Raw genomic sequence first — 24,408 nt, 5'->3', positions numbered from 1 at the left:
TCTGCCTCATATAGGAGTGTAAACCTGGCTCTGATACTAGCCAATGCCTCCCCATCCATTCACCTCACCGCACATCCCTGATTTAATTACAAATCTGGATGTTAGGGAAATCTTTTTTTTTAAGAAGGTTAAGCAGTTTCATTTACAACAACCAGTATATTAAAAATCAAGAGGGACAAATTAATATCTATATTAGGCAAGTCTCCTAGCATACTCTAGCTACTAATTAAATATTAGCCTAGGTAAAACTCAATAGGCCACATAGGATTAGCTCTTGCCTTGATGGCTTATTAGTGTTTAAAATTCAAATCAATTTGTCTATGAAAGGAGACAAGGATAGGGGAGAGAGAAGGAAAGATAATGGTAGATGAGGGAGTGAGGCAGTAAAGTATAATGGATCAAGGTTAGAAAAGAAATCTAATTTAACCCTTCACGGTACACAAATAACTTTTTTCATGAATACATTCCTGAATCTGACAACTGAAAGACTGTATTAAATTAAAAAGTACTGATCCAGCTCGTCTGCCATTTTGTACAACACGTTTGATGAAATATTTCCTGGGTTTTGTTTCTATAACTAACTTTGAATTTATCATCCATAAGCAGGTAGCAAGATCATGCTAATAGCTTTAAAAGTCAATTACGATTGATCTGTAAATGCAATGAAATTAAAGTACCTTTAGGCTTTAAAGATATGGCAGATTTTTATCTAATTAGGGAAAATGCAGTAGATTCAAATTTAAGAGAAAGGAAATCTGAGACATGCTTATAGTGGCTATTTAACTCTTTTGGGGGATTAAAAACTACATATATGGGGAGGGATAACGGGGAACAGCATAGCCCAAAAGGGTGGTTTGCCTGACATGTGGGAGAGGTATTCTCCTCCGCCTGTCAGTTTTCACTTTACTAATGTTGATGCCACCTATGTGTCTTCAAATCTTTGATTGGTGCCCCACTGGATGGCTTCACATTTAGTTACATGTGGTCTGTGCGTGTGTAATTGCGGCCGACTTGTGTGCGTCTCTGAATCATGTATTACATAACTAAATCTGACTATTGTTTAGTCTTGTGCAGAGAAATATATATGTTTTTTTAGCACAATAATTCAGTGAAGACTGAATACAGAAATAAAGAGTATTATTTATTATTGAGAGCACCTTTGCAGCGATAAGCCTTAAATCTTTGTCAATTAAAAAAATCAATGAAATTAAAGAAATAAAAAGAACAGTAATGGTTAAATTATCTCTTTGCCAGGCCAGTATATAAAGATGCTATTATAAGATGGGATGTCAGTTTCTTTAAAATAGACTTATGTATTTTATGTCCATTGTACAATACTTAAAAGTTGCCAAGTGGAATATGCTTCACATGCCTTCCTTTTCTTTTCTGTACTGTACTGTACTGTAGTATACCTCCTGGCCGTTCCGCCCCTATTGCAGGTGGCAGGCGTTCTATTCAGTCACACGTGGGTATAGGAGTAAAGAGCACAGTTCGGCAGCTGGGATTGTGTATCAAAATGACAAATTGGAACAAAGATGCTGGTGCGATATAGGTTTGTGTCATTTATAATATGCTGAACCCCATATGGTATTGTTGCATTTATATTACTGTGTATTGTGTTATATATAGTAAAAGAGTGTGTATTTTACCCATTATTTACCTAGGACCGTAGGTGAGTTATGTAACCGACGTTGACGTACCAGAAAGGCCATGGTAATGCATAAGGCATTCCTATGGGCTGGCCAGATGGCAATGATATACTTATTTTACATTAAATCTAATTTTGCTTAAATAAGTTCACTTTGCAGATCATATTATTCATAGTTTTAACCTTTTATTTGGCAAGCATTGAAAATTCCAGAAATATAATTATTAACTTTTTTAAAATTAGATGTTGCTTGAAAGCATCACTGTCACAGGAAGAATAAATATGTACACACAAAATTCATGTTGCTTGAGAGGAACATTACCAAATAAAGGGTTAAATATTTTCACTGACTGTTTTCCCACCTCAGTGTAGAATATCTTACTACAGCCAAACATCTATGCTGTGTGTTGTGTATATAAATTGACTAGTGGTCATCTTATCAGTGACCTGGAGAATAGTTTATAAACTCTTGTGGTAGGTCACCCTTCACCATTTTGTTTTTGGTTTACACTGGTATGTAATTTGTGACTGTTCAGCACACTATAAATGGATGCCAGTTATAAATACTGGATAATAATTATAACCACTATTATCCAAAACCACAGTACGCAGTACTCAAGAGTTGGTTGAGCTAGCAAGATACTTTATGCCTCTGTCAAGGTTTGAAAGATGGTCCCTAATGAAGTACTTAGAGCATTTGTTATGCATGCCCTAACCTCCAAGAAACAGTTATGATAATACTAAATGGATATTACAATTAAATAATGGCTAGGAGAAAGGAACCTATTAAAGTCAAGAGATTACTTTAATGGTGTCATTAATGCCATAAAGAGAGAGCTTTGCTGAGAGAAATACAATTGTTTTTCTCACCTCTCTTCCTCCAAGCTGTCTAACAAATGAAAATATGTTTATTGGTTTTGTAAACAACTTATTTTATCAAATATTAATTAAGGAACTAGAAGACATGACAAGTGTAAAGTGTCAGTAATCCTGAGGCAACTCATCTGACAGTGGAAGCATGAAAAGAAAATTTGTTATCTAAAAAAAAGAAAAAATAGTAGTCAAAAAAATGTTCTGCTAAATAACAAACTTTTTACACCTATTTTGCAGTAACCTGTGCACCACTTTTTCTAGTGATACCTAAAAGGTACAGGGACACGACAAGATACTCTTGATCTGTCTTACCTTTTGTTTACTTGAGTAATCGCCTTTGCCCCAATGACTTTCTGAAGACAATACAACTATCATAAACTTGTCTGGTTTGTTGTTTTGTAGCACCCTCTACCTAGATGTATATTATCGTTTGTTGTAAAATAAAAAAAAAAGCTTAAAGAGTATGTCAACCTTAGTGATTTTTATTTGTAATACATAGCTCCATTCGGTCTCTTTTCTAAATACAAACCCTCCCTATTGTGTGTTAGATACACTGTTTAGTAAAGAGTATCAAAAATGTACCTTAGCCTTCTGAGAAGGCACTTTCTGCACACAAGCAAATATGGCTACCCCCACACCAGCAACAGAGTATGCCATTGCAGATAGCACATCACTATTTCTATGGTTTTAGGCATGTTAGATACATTTTAGTACAAAGTGTATCTAACAAATTAATATAGATTGGCATGGGTTTATTCAGAAAATAGACCAAATAGGACTGTTACATATATGTATTTCAAATATCCACAAAGGTGAAGAACATATTGTATAATTATATGTTAGTCATGCCTATTTTTAACAAATCACAGCATTTGAAATAAAAAAAATGAGGGAGGAATGAAATTATTGGCGATGTGTTGCTGAGCAGCACATATCAGCCAGTAATCATCAGGGCATGTTTTCCTGAACACTTTTATGCGGTGTAAGGAAAGACTTCAGATGTAGTTGGATAAAATGTGCTGTTGTAAAAGAGCACATCGCGTACATTGCTTCAAACTGAATTCCCCACAAAATTATCAACCTTCCTGCACCAGTTCGCCAGAAACCCTGCATGTAATCAAGCAATGAAGAATTATCAGAAACCATAGTTAAATGCACCAAAATGTTTGTTTAATCTGATTAAACTTTCTACACAGGAGTGGTCTGTGTAATTAAGATGCTTCATCCATTCTATGGCTCATTCTTCTCCTGTAATAGTGCTCAGCTGGGTAGAATTGCCTCATTTACAGGCCGATAGCCAAGCAGAACCAAAAAATCTTTTGCTCATGGGCAAATCATGACTAAAAACAAAGATGACGTTGTGAATATTTACTTTGATTAAAAGCATTTCCTCATACCTTGATCTCTATCATGCCATGACCGGCTTCCAGCTGCTGGTGAATTTGGAGAAGGGTAGAAGTCCCCAGTTGGACTTGGCTCCATGTTCTCATCTATAGAAATGGTCTTGGGTCTTTTACTGTTAAAAGAAAAATAAATTGAATTCTGTGAACTACTCAATGTGTTTTCACACTTGAGGATATGATTGCTCAAGCATTTCTGTGCATGAGCCAGGTTAACTATGATGTGATGTGGAAATAAATAAATGTGTGAACTAACAATAAATGGCAAATTTAAGTTATGAGAAAGAGAGGTTGGAATTTAACATGTTAGCTTTATATTCCAAGATGGCAAACATACTTTCCATGTATGTTAATTTAATATACATAACTTTAAACCTTTCCTTTCAGTTGTATGGTATAGGTAGACCATTTTTAGGAAAATGTTAAAAATCTTGGGTACTTGGTCATAATAATAATCTCCATATTCAAGGTGAGTTCCCAGTCAGGTATTCTGCAGTCAAAATACTGTTTCTGATATATGATGACAATACTGTGATGATAATTAAGCAAAAGTGTACATTTGCTCACTCACTAAATATCATTCATGCCCACTGTAAATGTGCTTCATTAGTACAACCTCTATCAATGACAGATAGAGGTTGTACAGTTCTCAGATGAATTTAGTGTTTTAAACAGCACAAATTATGTTTCCTGCTCATAGTATGGGGATTGGAATAGTGCCTACTGGGGCCATTTAACAAGTAAATAATGGTATAAGCTACCGTTGGTCTACTAAACAATTTTTAATGCCTGTGGTGTTTTTTGTGTGACACCAGTGAATATATTCTAGTCTAGATCATTGAAATTGGAAAGTAAAGCAGAAAAGCAGAACCCTATTGCACTGTGAAATGGCACAGGTCTGCAGATATGCGTTTACTCCTTGTGTTAATGCATCATTTATTTTCATACAATTCTATTATACTGATATTGTTTTTATTAAATGTAATATTTAGAAAAAAAGCCAGACTAGGATTTTACTGACAAGATCACTACTGGGTTCTCAGGTTAGCAATCTACATACTGCAATACCAACGTGCCCTAATATATGACGCCTCCTCTAACAGAAATTTGTGGTACAGGATTTTACATGTATATATGGTTGACAAATGTCATCTTAGTGGATTTTTCTATGTAAAGCCATGTGTTTACACTGATTACACTCAACGTATGTGTGTGTTGATTTCTTACTTTCTTTACATGTCCAGTTTTTAACACATATGAACATATATAAATATACAGTGGACCCGCTGACTTGAATCCCATTGGCAAATCTAGTATAAACATGATTCCAGTTACCTGCTTGGTGGAGAGGACAGTGACCTCTGTAAGCTGACTGCTGAGTTCATGTCGTGATAGTATGGCTGGCTTAGTGGCTCTCCAATTGGAAAATTCACTGCAGAGCCTTGTGTTATGGGTGCTGGAAAAAAAAAACAACAACCAGCTGGTTACTCATAGAACATGCAGCTTTTAGTCAAACAGTTTACCTGACCAACCGCATATATAACTTTGATTCCTTTATCATGTGATGTAGTATGATGATCAAATAACATCAAGTGAACAGGTGGAACTTTCACTATTTAAATCTTCACAGACTGAGAATAATCCATTTAATCATTAATACATATTTTTTTTCTCTGAAATATTTCATATATTTAAGAGAGATCAAGTAAAAGAATGCAATAAACCACTGTACAAAATCCTACCTTATATGTCAAGCTACCAGTAGGTACAGCTAAAGGTATTTCAGGCCATCAAGTAAGAAACTGCATTGTTTACAAATGCCTGATGCGCCAAGTGGCACTTTTTGTCATTAGAGACCTTGGGAACAGGGTTCAAATCATTCATCCTTTGTTTTAAAGACGATGGTGTCCCTAATTTATGCATAGTGCAATTATTTCTTGATGAATCATTAATTGGATGTGACCGCTGGCTCCCTTTCAATCAGTGAACAATGTTTCCTTGCTACAGTATTTTCTGCATTTGGGACATCAATCAGTGCTGCAGGGTCAGATCTCGGGGCCCCATAAACTCACTACATGCAGATAGGCTTTTCAATTAGCCCTGTTGGAAAGAGAGATGTTGATGACAGAGGTGGATTCTTTGCATATTTGGATGAGCAGCAGAGTGCTTTTCTCTTTATATCTTTTTCAGTAATGCCTATTTAAAAGCTGTCCTTATACCTGAGAGTAGAACACAGCTGCCAGCTCAAATGGCTTAATATCCGCAAACTATTTTAATCCCCTGTTTAATAGGGACCAAGAGTAAACAAGGTCCCTGGAGAAACACATAGTGTGAATAAGGCTTTTCATGTGTGTCACAAACAAGCCAAAGCAGCAGTGTTGTGAAGCATATGTACTTCAAGCATGGCATGCCGTGGGCGTGACAGTTTACTGCTAGCGACTGCTAAAGCATACCACGGTCTCTTGTGGTTTGAACCACACTAAACTGGAGGTTAAACAAATGCCAGATGAAAGACAGAGCGCCACAACCACAATTCTGATTCTATTATTAGATAAGTAACATGTACAACTGTCACAATGAGGGGGGTGCTGCTAATGAGGCAGGGCCCATCAATTAGAAATCTGAAGCCACAACTTGCCTTATGTCTGTGGATAGTTTTCTCAAAATACAGCTGCAGTAGCTATGCATCTATTTGATATGACTTCTTCCCATGTCATTTTAATGTGTTAGTCCTGAGTGCAATGTAACGTGCACCTCTGGGCAGTACAATTCTCATATTAAATACATTTTTTGTACAATTTAATTTATTATATTAAAAGCTCATCCACAGAACATAGAACTCTATTAAGGAGCTAAAAGTTCCTTTCTTTGCATTGTCCCATACATCTAAGGGGTTCACATGATTTTTCACTGACAATAACCCTGTTGGTGGTTAATCTTCGCATACATAAGCCTATGTCACTATTCACTGTAAAGTTTTGGATTATTTGTAGTTAACTATGATTGGCAATACACAGGGCAGAGGTGCAGAGTCTAATACAATGGTAGTTTTTACAAAGGACCGGCCAAGGTGTTTTGGTCTTCGCTGCACCCAGTACTCAGATAGCAACCCCTGCCTGGGTACCTAGAGTGGCAGGCTGGTGATGAAGGGAACATTCTGTCAAAACTAGCCACTGACTGGTAAACTGTGCTGATGCGGATATACCAGACGCTAAAAAAACATAAAACAAAAGCACCGTCAGAAAGTATCCTAGTCACTCAAAACCATTGGGACACCGAATACAGTGAAAATTTTGGAAGCAGTATAGTAATCATTATGAGCTGTGTAAATGCACTAGGAAAAACACAATCCGGGGAGAGCAGTCACGTGGCACCAAACCTGCTGAGAATGAGTCGAGCGCTGGCTATTTATAACAGCCTATGTATCAAGTATGGCAATGATACTTGTACCCAGGGGCGTAACTAGGTATTTGAAGGCCCCATAGCAAAATTTTGTTCGGGCCCTTATGTAAAACCCAATGGTGAAAAATGTATTTAATTCTTGTAGCTTTGACAAGGAAGATAAGTCTCCCTCAGCAGCTGCACCCCTTGCACCTATGATAGTTATGCCCATGTTTGTACCACAATGACACGTGCTCTGTTTACATCATCTCAGGAAGGGGTTGTCATATAGAGAATATAGAGAATTGAGTTGCAATACAAAAAAAAAAATTCTGGCTGAATTGCAGGAGACTGAGGGCCTGATTCAGAGGCGCTCGCTATTTGCGAGCGCTCGCTCTGAATCAGGGCGGGGATTTTTTTGTTATTTTTCGGCCTTCAGGCCGCTCGGTAATCTGTGGGTGATGTGAGTGATGTCAGTAGGGCCGCCCACAAACGCCAGGCGTTCCTAAGGGAACGCCTGCGTTTGTGCGACCACCCCCCCTCCCTGCCTACAAAACGGGGAGAGCTGTCAATTAACATCGACAGCCGCCCCGTCTTGTAGCGAGACCCATTGCGACGGAGATGCCGCAGTACAGGTCTCGCGCATGCGCATGCCGGAGACGGCGCATGCGCAGTCGGGGACCATCGACCCGTTGTGCGCTCGCGAGCAGGTCTGAATCAGGCCCGGAGTCTCATCCAATAAGTGAATATTGAGGAAATTCCAAAGATGGTAGTAAAGTGGGTTTGCAGCCTACAATGTACTTGGTGGACAAGGAGACATTCTTGTGCAAGAGAAAGAGCAATATGTATGACAAAAAAGGGGGCCGAGCAGTGACGATTTTAGAGAAGCAAATCAATATGGACATCCGAGCGCTTTCTTGGCTTACGCTGACGTTACAGACATATCACAACAATGGACTATATTTTATACCATGTAGAGATTGATGCATATTATTCGGTTTCTCCAGAAAAATGCTGTAAGCCCTGTTTTCTGTTAGAAAATTTAAGTTTTTCCCTTTTTTTTACCATTCCTATTTCATTTATGTTAAAAAACGATGCTTTAATTTCAAACGAGTCCAATTCCCAGTAAGAGTCTGACTTGGCATGACTATAAGTAAAGCACAGGGACAGACACTTAACGTGGCTGAAGTTGACCTACTGTATGTGGTTACTGTCTTTCTCATGGACAACTTTACTTGTTTTTTTAGCATGTCACATCAAAACTAAATGTGTTCGTGTTGACGTCAGTAGGAAAAATGACTACAAGGCATCTTATAAGGACTTGGTTAAAAAAAAAAAAAAGATTATGGTAGGTTGTAGTGTGATATTTTCACCTAAGGCCTCACGAACCCCCCCCCCCCCCCCCGTAACCCACCTGCTCACTTTCACTTACCTTGGTGATCAGTGCTCTGGTGATGTCCTCTGGGGCCCCGGTCAGCTGGTATCCCATCTCCTGCACTGTGACCCGGGTCGGCTGTTCCATGCAGCAGCTCACCGGGGTCAGTGCAGGAGCCGGGAGACCAGCTGACATCACCGGAACACCGATTACCAGTCCATGGATACAGGCAAGTGTTTTGGTTTTTTTTACTATTTTTTTTTCCAGTGATCACCTTGTGATCACAGGGGGCCGGCTCCTGGCTCTGCTATGGCTGTCAGAGCAGAGCAGGATTCGGGGAACCTGGGGAAACTCTGGATAACGCCATCTCCAGGTGGCGTTATTATCACAGGGCTTCCTCACAGTATTTTTTAACAATATATTTTTCGTAAATCTCAGATCGCATTTCCCATTACAAGCATGGAAAATGCGATTTGCATACTAAAAATATGCGAATAAAAGGGCATAGAGTAGTTTTTGCGTGCAAACTACTCTAATTGCACTTTAATAAAGTTATGCGATACTAAAATAATGTGAAAATGGTGTGAAAATACTCTTTCAAAAAAAATTTGTAAAAAATAATATTGATAAATAGGGCCCTATAACCATCAATTTAAAATTTCTCCTGTGCGAAGCCGAGGTGGGTCGCTATTACAATATAAAAATATGAAAGCGGGTAGTGGCTAATCACTATGGGACTGATTCAGATGTGGACGCATGGCTGATGTTTACACAGATTGAGCGATGGTTAGCCATTGCGCATGCGTGTAAGCCACACTGATTTAATGGCGATTAAGCTCACACAGAGGATTCACTCGCAAAGTGAATAACAACTAGCCAGCATTTGGGGGAGGTAACAGGCAGTGGTTAGAAAAGCGCAGGCGCATCGGAACATTTAAACACTGTTTTCTTGGTGTCTATAAATTAGCCATTGCATTCTTGCTTGCAGCAGGAGACCCGCTATGTCTGCCACAGCTTACACTTAATCAGAAGGCTGATAGCCACCTGATCTGCGCTCAGTGTATCCGATTTTGTGCCTGAGCAGAGGATGTGACATGCTTTCAGTGGGCATCGCTAAGCGGCGAGTGAGTCATTAGCATATTTTCACAATTGCGATCAGTGGGAGACAGCAGCTGCGATGGCATTTGCGCCCACATCTGAATCAGACCCTATGTGTATAGAGGAATACAGACACGTCTGCTAAATGCATTTGGTAATTAAGGAAAGTGAACATATATAATAATTACCAGAAGTGCATATAATGTATATGTAATGAAAACATTGGGCCTGATTCAGACTCGCAAGCGGGTCGATGGTGGCCCAGTGCGCATGCGCGAGACCCGGATAGCGACGGGCAAACCGTCGCTCCGGGTCTCGTACCAAAGGGGGCATGCTGTCGATGTTGAGTGACAGCACGCCCCCTTTGGTGGGCGGGCCGGGGGAGTGGCTGCCCAAATGGAGGCGTTCCCACGAGTGATGTCAGTGGGAGAGATTTCGGCTCTGGGCTTGCGGCAACGAGACCCTACCACAAGGTCACCCACAGCTATGCGAGCGGCCAGGAGGCCGCTCTAAAAAACAAGAAGGCCGGCCCTGATTCAGAGCGAGCGCTCTGTCAGAGTGTCCGGCTCTGAATCAGGGCCATAGTTCCATGTATACATTGCAGACATTTCAAGATAAACATACACATATACATTTTTTCATGTAGGTGTTTTTTTTTCAGAATGTAGATAGTAGTAAACACAATGGACAGAATTTCTTATCAACATTACTAGTGTTGCTTATCTCCTGGAATTTGCTTTCAATTTCTCCACAGTGACTTCCTACCATGGAGATGATGTCATTTTCCCTTTACAGCATGACAGTGGGGGAGGTCAGTCAGTGTGAAGGAAATCAGTAGACAGTAGGCAATGGTCTTTTAAACTTTACATGACAGAGCACAGAAATGGTGCTGTGGCTTTCCTAGCTCTCTAACTAGTGATATGCTGAGAAAAAAACAAAACAACTGTAGGCCCTGTACAGTCTACACCTAAAATACAAAGTTCCCATCAATACAAGATCTATTAATAAAATCACCCTTGTATGTATAAAAGTATGAGTAGCATAACAGATTAATTTTCTATTCCTGTCTTTCAATCTATTGATGGACATTTCAAACAGCTGGGTGATATCTGAACTATGACAACATAGCTGATGTAAATGCAATGCAAAACATATAAAGTTATATGAAGAAGTGAGTTATAGCAAACCTGATGTAATGGCTGTCAAAGTATGGGAACTTTCATATGTATTTTTGAATGTACATGGGGGGTCATTCAAACCCACTCGCGAGCGGCAGTAAGCTCGCAAGTGGGTCGATGTTCCCCACTGCGCATGCGCACGGCGGAGGGAGCTCCGTCATGCGCATGCGCGAGATCAGGCGAGCTAAGGACTTTCCATCGCTCCGGGTCTCGCACCAAAGGGGGGCGTGTTGTCGATGTTGATTGACAGCACGCCCCCTTTGTTGGGCGTGCCGGGGGCATGCCTGCCAGACGGAGGCGTTCCCATGGGAACGCCTACCGTCTGAAGCCGGCCCCACTGACATCACTAGTGATGTCAGTGGGAGTGATTTTGGCTCTGATAGAGCCAAAATCACTCCAGGGCTTGTGGTAGAGAAACCCGACCACAGGGTTTCACTCACAAGTCCGATGGTCGCGATGGTCAAGACCATCGCGACCATCTTGTTGGACACTCGTATATGCTGTGGGTGGTGACCCACAGCTATACGAGCGTCCAGGAGGACGCTCCATTTTAATGGAGGAGAGCCCTGATTCAGAGCGAGCGCTCTGGTCAGAGCGTCCGGCTCTGAATCAGGGCCTTGATGTATTTTTCAATTGCATTAACTTTAGTAGAATGCAAAGTAAATGTGAAACTAGAAGACTGGAATATTGTATTATGGGTGTTGCACACCCTTGCCAAACAACCTGCTCCATCGCAAAGCTAGATTTGCTCAAAGTTAACTCCTCTATAATGGTCAATCAAGTTATGCATTTAAAAATCCACCTACTTCACAGCAAGATTACTTTAGAGACTCAAATAATACATTGCTCATTAAATTTGTAAAAAAAATATGCCTTGCATTACTAAGTTGCTTATAGCAAAGTTACTATAGCCATTTATTTTAATATGTGAAATAATATGGTAATGCAAAGCCCCACTGCCAACTCTTCATCAACAACCAAACCCTCCTCTCCCCCTCAGAGAAGATCACAAGTGTCCAGGTGGATTGCCCTGGGAGAACCAGGCGTGAGTATGGCAGAGATGTGCGGGAGGAGGAGGAACACATAACAGGAATTATAATAGGTAAACAAACTGGATTAACAGAGTGTATTGACCATCATATATGAGCGCTGTGGACAAACGAAGCATGTGGCCCATCTGAGGTGGGCAGAATGGAAGAGCAAACTGTGGGGAGCATCAGAGCATGGTGCTCTTAGACAAAGGGTTCTACATATCAAGTTGAGCTGATCCATACTTTTTATACAAGTGGAAAGATAAAACCTGTATGTACCTGCTTCTCTATGTAGATGATTGAATCCAGTAGCATATCTATAATGGATGCAGGGCGTGCGGCCCAAGTGGACCAACACTGCATACCCTGCACCCATGTATCATTCACCTCTCTGGAGTCCCATCTCAGTGGTGCTGCACAAATCACCGGGAACAGTTGTGTGGGCACCATGTTCTTGGAGACCTGCACATGCTTGCAAGAGAGGAGGAGACTCACATGGAGACTGCACATGGGCCCTCTCCTCTCTTAAAGCCACCCCTGATTGGATCGTAATTCACAAGGAAGACAAAGAAACTACAAGTTTAAGTAAAGTTCTCAACAAACACTTAAAAACTAATGTAATGGGATATGTGACATACTACCTATGAATCCAGGTTCTTAAAGAAGAAGACATGAACTTTCTACTCAATCAAAAGCAGTCCCAAAATCAGTATCCAGTTCGAGATGAATGAAAGCTATGGTGAACCAAGTTGAATAAGGAAGGAGAAAATGATCTCTTATCTAACCACAAACAATAGACAATCAGTAGAAACAATGTCCAGATGTTGCAGCCACAGTGAGAACTCTGTTATTGTTGGGGATAACTCATGCATTTACAAACTGTAGACAAGAATCTGAATAGATCAGCAAAAGATGAACCTAATCTTGCAAGCTATTTGAATTTTGTAAGCACACTTACTCTAATAACTGGAAGCTAACAAGTGGTTACTTGTTCAAATTAGGAATGACATAAAATCCAGCAGAAAACAAAACTCAGTTGTATTATTACCTACATCTGCACAATATGATACAGCAACCCATGCAAGATAAAAGGTGATTTTGTCGATGCGGCTGCAGAGACTTAGCAGCTCAACCAACAATGATAAACAAGGCCAACTAATCAAGCTACCATATAGTAAGACAATTATAGAGCCTTAGATATCAGCACATATGTGATCATCAGAACATGATGTGTATATGTGTGTTTGTGTATATAGGGACTGATTCACAGCTGCTCGTAAGCGGCTCGATGTTTGTGATCTGCGCATGTGCCACGTGTGACGTGCGCATGCGCAAGCCCTGCCGAGTGACTGAAGTTCAGTCGCTACAGGGCTCGTTACAAGGGCTCGATGGTGAGTGACAGCTCGCCCCGTTTGGTAGGCGGGTAGGGGGGGTGGTTGGCCAAATGCAGGCGTTCCCTTAGGAACGCCTGGCATTTGAGAGAGAACCTACTGACATCACAACTGATGTCAGTAGTGGACTTCCTGCTCTATTAGACTTCCAGCTCTATTAGAGCAGGAAGTCCACTCAGCCTTGCGAAAGCCGAGACCCTACCACAGGGTCTCGTCGCAAGGACAATGGTCGTGATATTGTGACGGGCTCCTTGACGCTCGCACAAGCTGTGGGTGGGCTCCCATAGCTTTGCGAGCGGCAGGAGACAAAAAAAACAAAAACGCCTACATTACCTGCGAGCGGCCGGCCCTTACAAGCGGGTCTGAATCAGGCCCATAGTGTGTGTGTGTGTGAGATATATATATATATATATATATATACACATACACACATACACACTCAGTGTTTATGTCAAAGGTAGATGGTACATGTCATGTAACATCCACATTAATGGAAGAACCCAAGGTTTCCCATTGGAACACTGCTCAGTACATCACACTGCCTCCGTCAGCATGCCTTCAATCCGGGAAGCAATCGGGAAGCCGACCGCCCGCATTTCCCCGACGCCGGGAGACCGGCGCCCTGCATCACGATCGTAGTGATGCCGGGCGCCGCGAGCGGACAGCCGCGGGGGGGAGGGTTAGGTTTAGGCACCCCCCCGGGAGGGTTAGGCTAGGGGAGGTAGGGTTAGGGTTAGGCACCCCCGGGGGGGACTTAGGGTTAGGCACCCCCCCAGGGGACTTAGGTTTAGGCAGCGGGGAAGGGGGTGGTTAGGGTTAGGCACTTAGACGGGGGATTAGGGTTAGGCACTTGGGGGGAAAGTTTGGGTTAGGCACCCCTAAGGAGGGTTAGGGTTAGGAGGGTTAGGTTAGGTTAGTCTATACTTACCTATCCACGATCGGGATTTACAGCGCTGTCGGGCTTCCGCTGCTTCGAACTCTGCTCCTGTCGGGCTGCCGCTGACGGGAATCGAACCCATTCCCTTCAATCCCCACGCACATCAATGGGCCTTGGGCGCCCATAACCCTGTTGCTGGTTCACCGGTTGTCCTTCCTTGGATCACTTTTGGTAGGTACTAAACCCTGCATACTGAGAACACATCACAAGATCTGCCATATAGAAGATGCTCTAACCCAGTCTAACCCTCACAATTTGACCCTTGTTAAAGTCACTCAGATCCTTACACTTGACCTTTTTTCCTGCAACTTCAAGAATGCTGCCTAATATCTCACACCCCTCAACAGGTGCCACTGTTGAGGGGTGTGAGATATTAACAATCAATGTTATTCGCTTCAAGTGTCAGTGGTTTTAATGTTATGGATGGTCAATGTATTTATTTATATAAATACATTGAGTAAAAAGAAAAAGCTAACTTAAAACGAAAATTGGCTGAATTGTGTACTGTTGCAGAGACTGAAGCGACTTATAATGAAGACCTCTCCATTAAGGTCAATACACCAGGACAATGCACTGAAAGACATCCTACTGACAAGCAACAGCAGCAAATAGTGAGTAAAGCAGAGGAGCAAAGCACAGTACTCACTTGGGAGGAAAAGAGCACAAGGTGCAGCAGAAGTAATCACATTAGAGTGCAGTGGAAGAGCAGAGCACTAAGAGTGTGGAAATAAGAACAGCAATGGAGGACACCACTGCAAAAGGACAGGGGACAAGAGAATCACACCAGAAGAATAGAGCAGGGGAATATCAGATGAAGAAATAGTAGAGACGCAAAGAACGGTAATCAACAGAAATGACCAGCAGTGGGGCAGAGTAAAATGATAGATGGAATGTGTTGGAACCTAGCTTGCTATATAGTGATGGAGTATGTATTTAACACAAAAGACTAGTGGGAAGGGGGACATACTTTGGCTTTACTGTTTAGGAAGACTGCAATATTTACTTACTTCTAGACACCCGCACTAGCTCTGAAACATTGAAAACTCCAGACTTTACAAAACTGTCTTCAAGGTATCCTGGAAAAAAAAAAACTATTTTAAGAATTCTTCATAACCAGCAGCAGCAGCAATATGAAAAAGAAATAACTAATGAAGAAACAGAATTATAGAAAAGAAGTTAAGCATCAGCATAAGTAAGAAAATGAAAAAGTCCTGAAAGAAATTCTCCTCTTGATGTGTAAAAGCCATATCAAGGGTAGATTATCTCTCATCAGTGATACCGCTACACATGCTCTTGAGGATTAATCTGACAAACTATTTTAGCCATATTCATACTTACCTACTCTCCCGGAGGTTATGGGAGGCTCCCGAAGTTTCAGGGAGCCTCCCGCACCCCCGGTAGAGTATCCGGATCGTCCGCATCCTGCCCACTCCCTAGTGAAGTGGGCAGGATGGGGAGATAATTGTCGGAAATAACGGCTCCATATGGAGGGGGTGGGTTAAATGGTGCGAAAATGCATCATTGAGTCCCATCCCCTCCTCGCACTCCCGCGATTCACTGCAGTTTACCGTGATAGAGGTGGGACCTAATGGCATAGGAACTCAGCCTCCCCCCCCAAAGTGACCAGCTGTATCTGCTCTCCTGGCATCTCCCGGGGAGCAGGTTACAAAAGTCGGTAAGTATGGCCATATGTCTACATCTCCACACTACTCTTACCCTTCCTTTGGTTATAAAGAGAAGGTCATTTACGAGCTGTAAAATATACCCAACATGGTCAATATCATACTTGCTACTATGTAATTCTGCTCCAACCCCCTCCAAACCTCCTCTTTCCCATTTAGCTAGTAAGTAGTCGGGATTCGGGAATATACACTGTCCAGTGTTATCTTTTATTTATATGACACCAGTGTGTGGCACTATGCACTACTACTATGTGGCATTATGTGTATAAGGGACATTACGTGAACAAGGGGCTCTACTGTGTGATATAACAAGAATAAGGGGCTCTACTGTGTGATATAACATGAATAAGGGGATCTACTGTGTGATATAACAAGAATAAGGGGCTCTACTGTGTGCTATAACAAGAATAAGGGGCTCTACTGTGTGATATAACATGAATAAGGGGTACTACTGTGTGGTGTAACATAAACAAGGTGTACTACTGTGTGGTGTAACATGAATAAGGAGTACTACTGTGTGACAGAACATGAATAATGGCCTCTACTGTGTGACGTAATGTGAATAAGGGGCAATACTGTGTGGCGTAACGTGAATAAGGAGTACTGTTGTGCGGTGTAATGTGAATAAGTTTGCACTACTGTTTAGTGTTATTTGAATTTGTACTATTGTGTGACCACATCCCTGTTTAAAGTACTAGGGGGGTGCCAATGCTCTTTCTGGAACAGGACACCAAAATGTTTAGTTACGTCTCTGGTGGGAGGTTTTTAGGAGTTGACTTAACTCACTGATCATGTGTCTGTTACTATACTTAGGGGAGAATTTACAAAGCCGCTGCTTCCCGATGGGTTGCAGGTACATATTTAAAATGGCACCCAGTCAATTTAAAACCCGGTGTACTTTACACTGACTCCGGGTGCCGTTTTAAATATATACCTGCAACCCGCCAGGAAGCAGCGGTGGCTTACAGAAGCCACTGCTTCATAAATTCTCCCCTTAGTCTGTGTGTAATGGCTGCTAACCAGTGTGGCTGTCTATTAGTGTCTCTTCTAAGGGTGGCCATTACGAGTGTATTAAGATGTATATATCGCATAACTCTACATACAGTAGACAAAGAGGAGGACAACATCCTACATGAAATCACTGCTACAGGAGCACAAAAATCAACACTTTTCTGTGAGTTATGTTATCCTCCATCTCCCCTGGGTAAAATGACTGCTGAATTTGTTTACAACAGCAATTTTTTAAGAGTTTTAACTGTTAAATTGTTCAGGCATATTTTAAGATTACTTGTCAATCCTGATTCTTATCAATCCAGACCTACTGCAATTGTATTTCTTTTGATAATCTTACCAATTAGTTCAAATATATACAGATATTCTGACTCAGGTTCACTAAAGGTGGGTACACACTTAGCAGATATATCTGCAGATCGAGTGATATATCTGTAGAGGATTGTCGTTCATATACAGTGAACAACCATCATCTTCAAGGCAGCCGCATCTCCCACTGGCCACTGCATGTGTTTGGGCGGTCGGCCGATCGCCCTTACAGACTTGCCGATGGATAGTAGGTCTGCAAATATATCTGTGAATCACACTGAACATGCTTCCTGATGGTTACTGCCCGGCGATGCAGATCAAATTTGATGCAAGGTAACTGGATTTCAATGGGCGTTCCTGGGAAGTAACAGAGGGGTGGTAAGGCATACACGGGCGTGTCCCTGAGCGCTACTGTGTCTTTTGTCGTAGTTGTTCAAACACAAGTTGCGGCTGTGGCAAAAGACACAGCCATGACTGCGTGCACTGAATAAAGCCCTATAGGTCAGCATGGATCGGTGTAATGGTTAGCATTACTGCCTCACAGCATTGAGGTCCTGGGTTTGATTCTCACCAATGGCTGGGAAAAATAGAAACACAGTTGAACTCAGTTTACAACAGCTGATTACACCCAGCAAGGCTGACTGCACTTCTTATCTTACTACTCCTGACAAAGTAACTTGGTCATCTTACTTGCATCGTCTCTCTTACTTCTCATTTAATCCCTGTCATTATATGGCCTTGATTGGTTTCTATAGCTATTCATACCCCATATATGAGTCTGACCTTATTGCCATTGTTTGCTGTCTGTGTATTTGTCTTTCTATACCCACATATTGATATACCTCATCAATTGCTCTACACCGACAGCTACTTGTGCACCTCACTCCCATAACATGTGCCCAATTCCTGACCTCCTTGCCATTCCCACTACACATACACCTCTTGCTTTCCAACCCACCACATGGTATGCAGTCGGGAAACCGACAGCCGGCTTCCCGATTGCCTTATCCCGGCGTGGGATAAATGACCGACATCTATATCTAAACGCCTGTCATTTACCCGACGCCAGGCGCCGCGAGCGGGCAGCCGTGGGGGGGAGGGTTAGGTTTAGGGCACCAGGGGTGACTTAGGGTTAGGCACCCCCCCAGGAGGGTTAGGCTAGGGGAAGGGGGGGTTAGGGTTAGGCACCCCCGGGGGGAGGTTAGGGTTAGGCAACCCCCCGGGGGTCTTAGATTTAGGCAGCAGGGAAGGGGGGGTTAGGGTTAGGCACTTGGGGGGGAGGTTAGGGTTAGGCACCCCTAAGGAGGGTTAGGGGGCTAATTTAGTTTATACTTACCTTTGGGAAGATCAGGATTTCCAGCGCTGTCTGGCTTCCGCTGCCGGGCTCTGCTGATCTGTCGGGCTGCCGCTGCCGGGAATCGAACTGCCGGCCATGCGGCAGCCGGGATTCCATACCGATTCCCACCACATTACCACAACCTCACCCTCATCTCTCCACTCTCTCACCTCCTCTTACTCTGTGCACTCTAGAATGTCTGATCTGTCTGCAAAAAAAATGGCTTTTATCCATGACTTGTTCCTCTCACTATTTCTGTTTCCTTGCTACCACTACAGCATCTCTCTCTCTCTATCTGTTATGTTGCTCCCCTGCGGTTTCTCCTATAGGAGTATTTTCTTCCCACCCACTCCTCGACTAGTGACTGACAAGGTGGTAGAGTTAGCCTCTTATTGTCACCACCCTGGCTTTGCCTTGCAGTTCCTTGACAACTTCTCCACCTGACTTGCTCGCTCTCTTTCCTCAGACTTACCTACTAACATTCTCAGTGACTTTAACATCCCGGTTGATGTTGCTACCAGCACTGACACCTCTAAACTTCTCTCCCTCACTTCCTCCTATGGTCTATCACAGTGAAAATGTCGAAACCACCATGACTGACACTCATGTTTTTTACATCTCATCCTTTTCTAACTTTTTTTTCCCACTGTCTGCCCACAAACGTATCCTGCACCCTCATGCTGACCGCTATACCCCCTGCTCCTAAATCCCAGCATCTCCTAAATGGCTGTTATCCTAATCTATTATCTGCCACACTTGCACCTCTCTCTCCTCCCTGTCTTGCCCCTAAGCAGCAGACTCATTCTACCACTCCACTCCACTCTCACTGAAGCTCTTTACAAGGCAGCCCCAATCCCCAATCCTGGAACTCCAAACAGACATGCTGGGCCAAATGTAATAGGGTGAGAGTTTAGAAAATGTGAGAGTTTAGCAGTAAACTCTCACATTGGTTGAGTTTTATCTTCAAAATGGGAAAACATCTGAATGAGATTTTAAATTGTGAGTTTTTTTTAAGTCTAAAAAAACATGCAAGTTCGCTCTGTTACTTTGTTTTTGGACTCTATTACATTGGTAAAGTTTAAAAAGTGTCAGAAACTCTCACTTTTCTAAACTCTCACCCTATTACATTTGGCCCGCTATCTTCAAAAATGCTTCCATAATGCTAAACTGCATTGGCAGAAATACTACACCAACTTTGACTTACTACACTACAAATTAATTCTGGCCCCCTACTTTGCCACTCTCTTTCTCTTGCCAAGCAATCCTATTTTAGATATATCATATCTATTCTGCCAATGCACCACCATCGCCTGTTCGCCTAATAATCAACTCTGTCATTTCCACCCCTGTTACATTATGCTTCTCTTATAGCACATGATTTTGTAACCTTATGTAGAGAAAAAACTGACACCATCTATCATGATCTCTCCTATCATTCCTCATCCATCACCCATCAGTTCATTATCTGTGGTCACTGAAGATGAGGTCATCGCACTTCTGTCATCCTTCCCCTCTATATGTCCATTTGATCCAGTTCTCACTCACTTCCCCCCAATGTCTACTTGCACCTTGCTCAACTCTTAAATCTCTCTTGGTATCTTCCTTCCCACTTCACGCATGTTCTTGTTGCCCCAATCCTTAAGAAACCCTCTCTTTAACCTATCTTTCTCTTCAGCTTCTACCCAATCTGTCTTCTCCCTTTTGCCTCTAAACTACTTGAGCTACTTATGTACAGTCATCTAACCTCCTCTCTCTTTTCACTCTTTACTTGACCCTTTCCAATTAACATTCTTCCATCCTCACTTTGCCAAAACTTCCATTACTAAAGTGACTAACAACCTGCTCATGGCTACATCTAATGGCCTCTTCTAAGTCCTCTGCTGCTTTCAACACGGTTAATCACTCTGTTCTTTTCAAAACCCTTCATTCCTTTGAACTTTTGGTCAGTGACCTCTCCTGGTTCACCTCATAATTTAATAATGCTCCTTCAGTGTCTCTATTTCTACATGTTCTCCATTTCATGCCCTCTTTCTGTTCGGGTTACACAAGGCTCTGTCCTTAGCCAATGCTCTAAACCTCTTCTCTTTTGGAACTTATATGATCCTTTGGTCTTCGATACCACCTCTATGATGACAACATCCAAAATTCTCTTCACCAAACCTTTCTTCTGTCTTAGTGTCCCTCACAGTTGACAACATCTCACTATCTCCAGTTACCCAAGACCACTGCCTTTGAGTCTCCCTCATCTTCTTTCTCAGTTTCCACATATAGTCCCTCAGCTTAATCTGCCTCCTCTTCCTTTGCAAGATTCTCAAAACATCTCCTTCCTATCACAGGATGTTGCCAAAACCCTGATCAAGTTCCTCAGCTAAGTTACTGCAACCTCCAGCTAGCTGGCCTTCCCAACTAATGGTTTACCCCCTTAGAGTCCATTCTAAATACTGATAAGATTAACTTTTCTCTCTCACACCTCAGGCATACCATTCTGTAAATCCCTAAACTAGCTCCCCATCTCTACTAAGAACCAATTCAGGATCTCACCTTCACCTACAAAGCCCCCCCATTACCACTTATCAAATCTGCCTGGTCTCCCGCTGTCTTCTCCTACTAGACTGTAAATTATAGTAAGCAGGGCTGTCTGAGCCTTATTTCTCACGTTTCCTCACATCTAACCAATTGCACACTGTCTATCTTTTGTGCTATTTCTAATTGTATGATCATTCCATTTCTTGTATTATTTACACATGCTCTGAATTGTTTGATTGCACCACAGGTATCTTTATAATGGGTGCAAGGTGTGCATTGCACATGGGCCCCTGGGTCCAGGGGGGCCCACACCGCACATCCTGCACCCATTGTTAATAAATACCTCTCTGCAGATTCCAATGTGCTGCTCCAAAGCGCCGGGCCGGCGTTGCAGAGCAGCAAAAAAATCACTGGGAAAATAGCGCCGACCATTTTCCCTGTGACCTGCGCAGAAAAGATGTCCCGAGAAAATAGGAGCGGGCCCCATTTTCCTAGAGACCCACACAAGTGCTTTAGTTTCTGGCATGAAGCCAGAATCTACTGCGCTCAGTGTGCTGAAAAAGAGGAGGGTGCCCAAACGGAGGCTGCACATGGCCCCCTCCTCTCTTAAAACGCCCCTGGATTACACCTTCTGTGATAATTTACACACAACCTGCCAGATGTACAACTATGAAATGCTCATCTCATTTTATTATTTGGTTGAATCTGATTAGTTGATGTTAGATTCTGCAGAACTTATAAATAAAATGTATGATGATTGTTATGTGCATTTTGTGCCTAGCCTGTTTGCATACTCAATAGGCGGGTCATATTGACATCACATTAATCCTTTAGCCATCCAGACTATATGCATGGTCCGAAAATGCATTACAGGGGTTGATATACTGCAGGTCAACTTATTAATAAATTATAAATTATCTTCTGTTTTACTATTATGCTAGCCTAAAAAGGTCAGGAATGTTTATACACAGCCAAAAGCATGCTGGGATACACAGCTGTGGACAGAGGGCCTGATTCAGAGTTGTACACTGTTTGCATCGCTGCTGCGTTTAATATGCTAATGAAGCTGTCATCGGATCTACTGCAAAACCATCACCCATCTGAGTAGCCCCCAGGCTAGCTGAGGCCAGGAAATCTACATCGGGAACGCAGACTCTGGCCTCGGCACTCCCAGAAAATGTTTGAGAACGCAGGCCGGCCCCGCCCCCAAACTGCAAATGCAATAGACCTTGCAATAGAAGCCCTGCACATGCTCAGTACAGATCCTGCACATGCACCAACCTTCTAACACTGTAGTAGGCAAATCATCGGGTTTGCATACTACACTGAATCAGGCAGTGCTCCTACTGCAGAGGTGAATGGGTGGTAAGAAACATCTTTTATTTGCAGCCTGGACACAGCATGCACCTTAATTGTGTACAAATAACGAGAGAGATATACAAATGTATAGAATAGATATATAAAAATTAAAAAGAATACCCCCAGTTTCATTGCACTATAGATGTAAGCTTACAAGTAGGACCCTCTTATTTCCTTTTCGGTTTGATAATATTCAGCCTTGTTTTATTACTGCGTTTGCGTCCAAGAGTAAAGCGCTGCAGAGTATGCTGGTGTTATATAAATAAACGTTTATAAAATAGTTTGTGAAAATCTCACTCACATAAGATGGCAAATTGAACCAACATGCACAGGATTTATGTGGCAGCCATAGCACTAATGTATTACAACATACAACATTTCTGCCTTAGTTTTGTCATACTTATTTTCATTCAGCTAAATGGGATACCCCCAAATATATATATATACATACACACATATACATACATACTGTATATAGTAAAATATGCATGTATCCTTAGCATATACAAGGTCTTCTTATCCCTAAATCACCTTTAGGTGTACTGTAAAATTCTGGGCGTGTGCTCGATTTTTCGAGTCTCTATGTTAGCAGTGTGTTGTGTACATAATGCAGAATGATGAGTAGTATGAATAACTTAGTTGTCATGCCTTAGCAGGTTGTGAGCAATGGTTTCAAGACCCTGCAGGTCAAACTATTCATCATGTTCAGTTAACAGCAAACAAGATTTGACACCACATGCACAGCACTCCTCCTAAAAAGGTTACAGCTGTGTTCATAAAGTGTAATAGTGACAAATCACAAAGACGATTTGCCTTGTGCCATGTACGGTACATAAGAAATCAACAAAATTTGCAGCAACGGGTACATTTATGAATTAGAAAATGTGCACATACAGTACTTAGTCTTTGTACTTATGCCCTCATTTGGCTGCCAACCGCCCCCACAGAATCACAATCCTATTCTACTCATTTAAATGCCCCCTAACTGTACAGGGCTTTTGGCAAGACTGTGATTTGTGATGGGAATATTTATCAGGATTGCAGTCTGTGATTAGAAAACCTACAGTACTTTGCAAAAGTATTTGATCAATTAACAAAATGCAAAGTGATTGAACAGAAGAGAAATCTAAATCATATCAATGTGTGCAAGTGTACCTAGAAGAATTGAAGAATTGATGCTGTTTTGAAAACGGTGGTCACACCAAATATTGATTTGATTTAGATTTATCTTCTGTTCATTCACTCTGCATTTTGTTAATTGATAAAAATAAATAATTAACACTTCTATTTTTTAAAGCATTCTTACTTTGCAGCATTTTTTCCACACCTGCATAAAACTTTTGCACAGTACTCTAGGTCTACAAATATAAAAGCTTCCATCACTTTTTGACCTCCCATTTAATTATAATATTCCGGATTGAGGCTTCATGTATGTGTTGATAAAGCTACAGTCATGTCCCCAGTGGCATATCTATAATAGGTGCAGGGTGTGAGGTGCACATGGGCCATTTCTTCAATACTTACCGCTCCGGAGTCCCGCGTTGATGGAGCAGCACTGTACAAATTACTGGGAAAAATGGCGTGGCGGGTATTTTCCCGGCGTTTTACGATTACTAAGCCGCATGACACATTGCATTTTGAATGCAATGCATTCTGCCAATCATCGCAACCATAAGTGTGTTAATTAACGATGTATGCTTGCAAAAAATAATCACAAAGGACAGCTCTCTCAATACAAGCTGTCTTTTGCGATATAAGGACTTCCGGGTTTATGACCCCTGAAATCCTTCTGTGCACGCATCAAGTGACACATGCGACGGGGTGGGTGCTGTAGATTGGATCCTTTCCAGGGGCATTTGTGAATAGAATCCCA

At 42.0% G+C, this 24,408-nt stretch overlaps 1 protein-coding gene across 5 annotated transcripts in view; it reads right to left on the bottom strand.

The window, feature by feature from the left end:
- The window catches only part of NFIB (nuclear factor I B), a 255,877-nt gene that overhangs the window by 104,308 nt on the left and 127,161 nt on the right, over positions 1–24,408 (bottom strand). For all 5 annotated transcript variants that reach the window (XM_088472630.1, XM_088472631.1, XM_088472633.1 and 2 more), the window contains exons 4-6: positions 15,320–15,388; positions 5,257–5,377; positions 3,919–4,037 (exon numbers count right to left, since the gene is read on the bottom strand). In XM_088472630.1, coding sequence (XP_088328756.1) covers positions 3,919–4,037; positions 5,257–5,377; positions 15,320–15,388 — 309 coding nt within the window. The remainder of the gene's footprint in view (positions 1–3,918; positions 4,038–5,256; positions 5,378–15,319; positions 15,389–24,408) is intronic.

Source organism: Taudactylus pleione, unplaced genomic scaffold (assembly GCF_031769625.1).
Source record: "Taudactylus pleione unplaced genomic scaffold, aTauple2 ptg000127l, whole genome shotgun sequence".
Lineage (NCBI taxonomy): Eukaryota > Metazoa > Chordata > Amphibia > Anura > Myobatrachidae > Taudactylus > Taudactylus pleione.
Note: the sequence above shows the minus strand (reverse complement) of the source record. Positions and strands in the feature narration are given on the sequence as shown.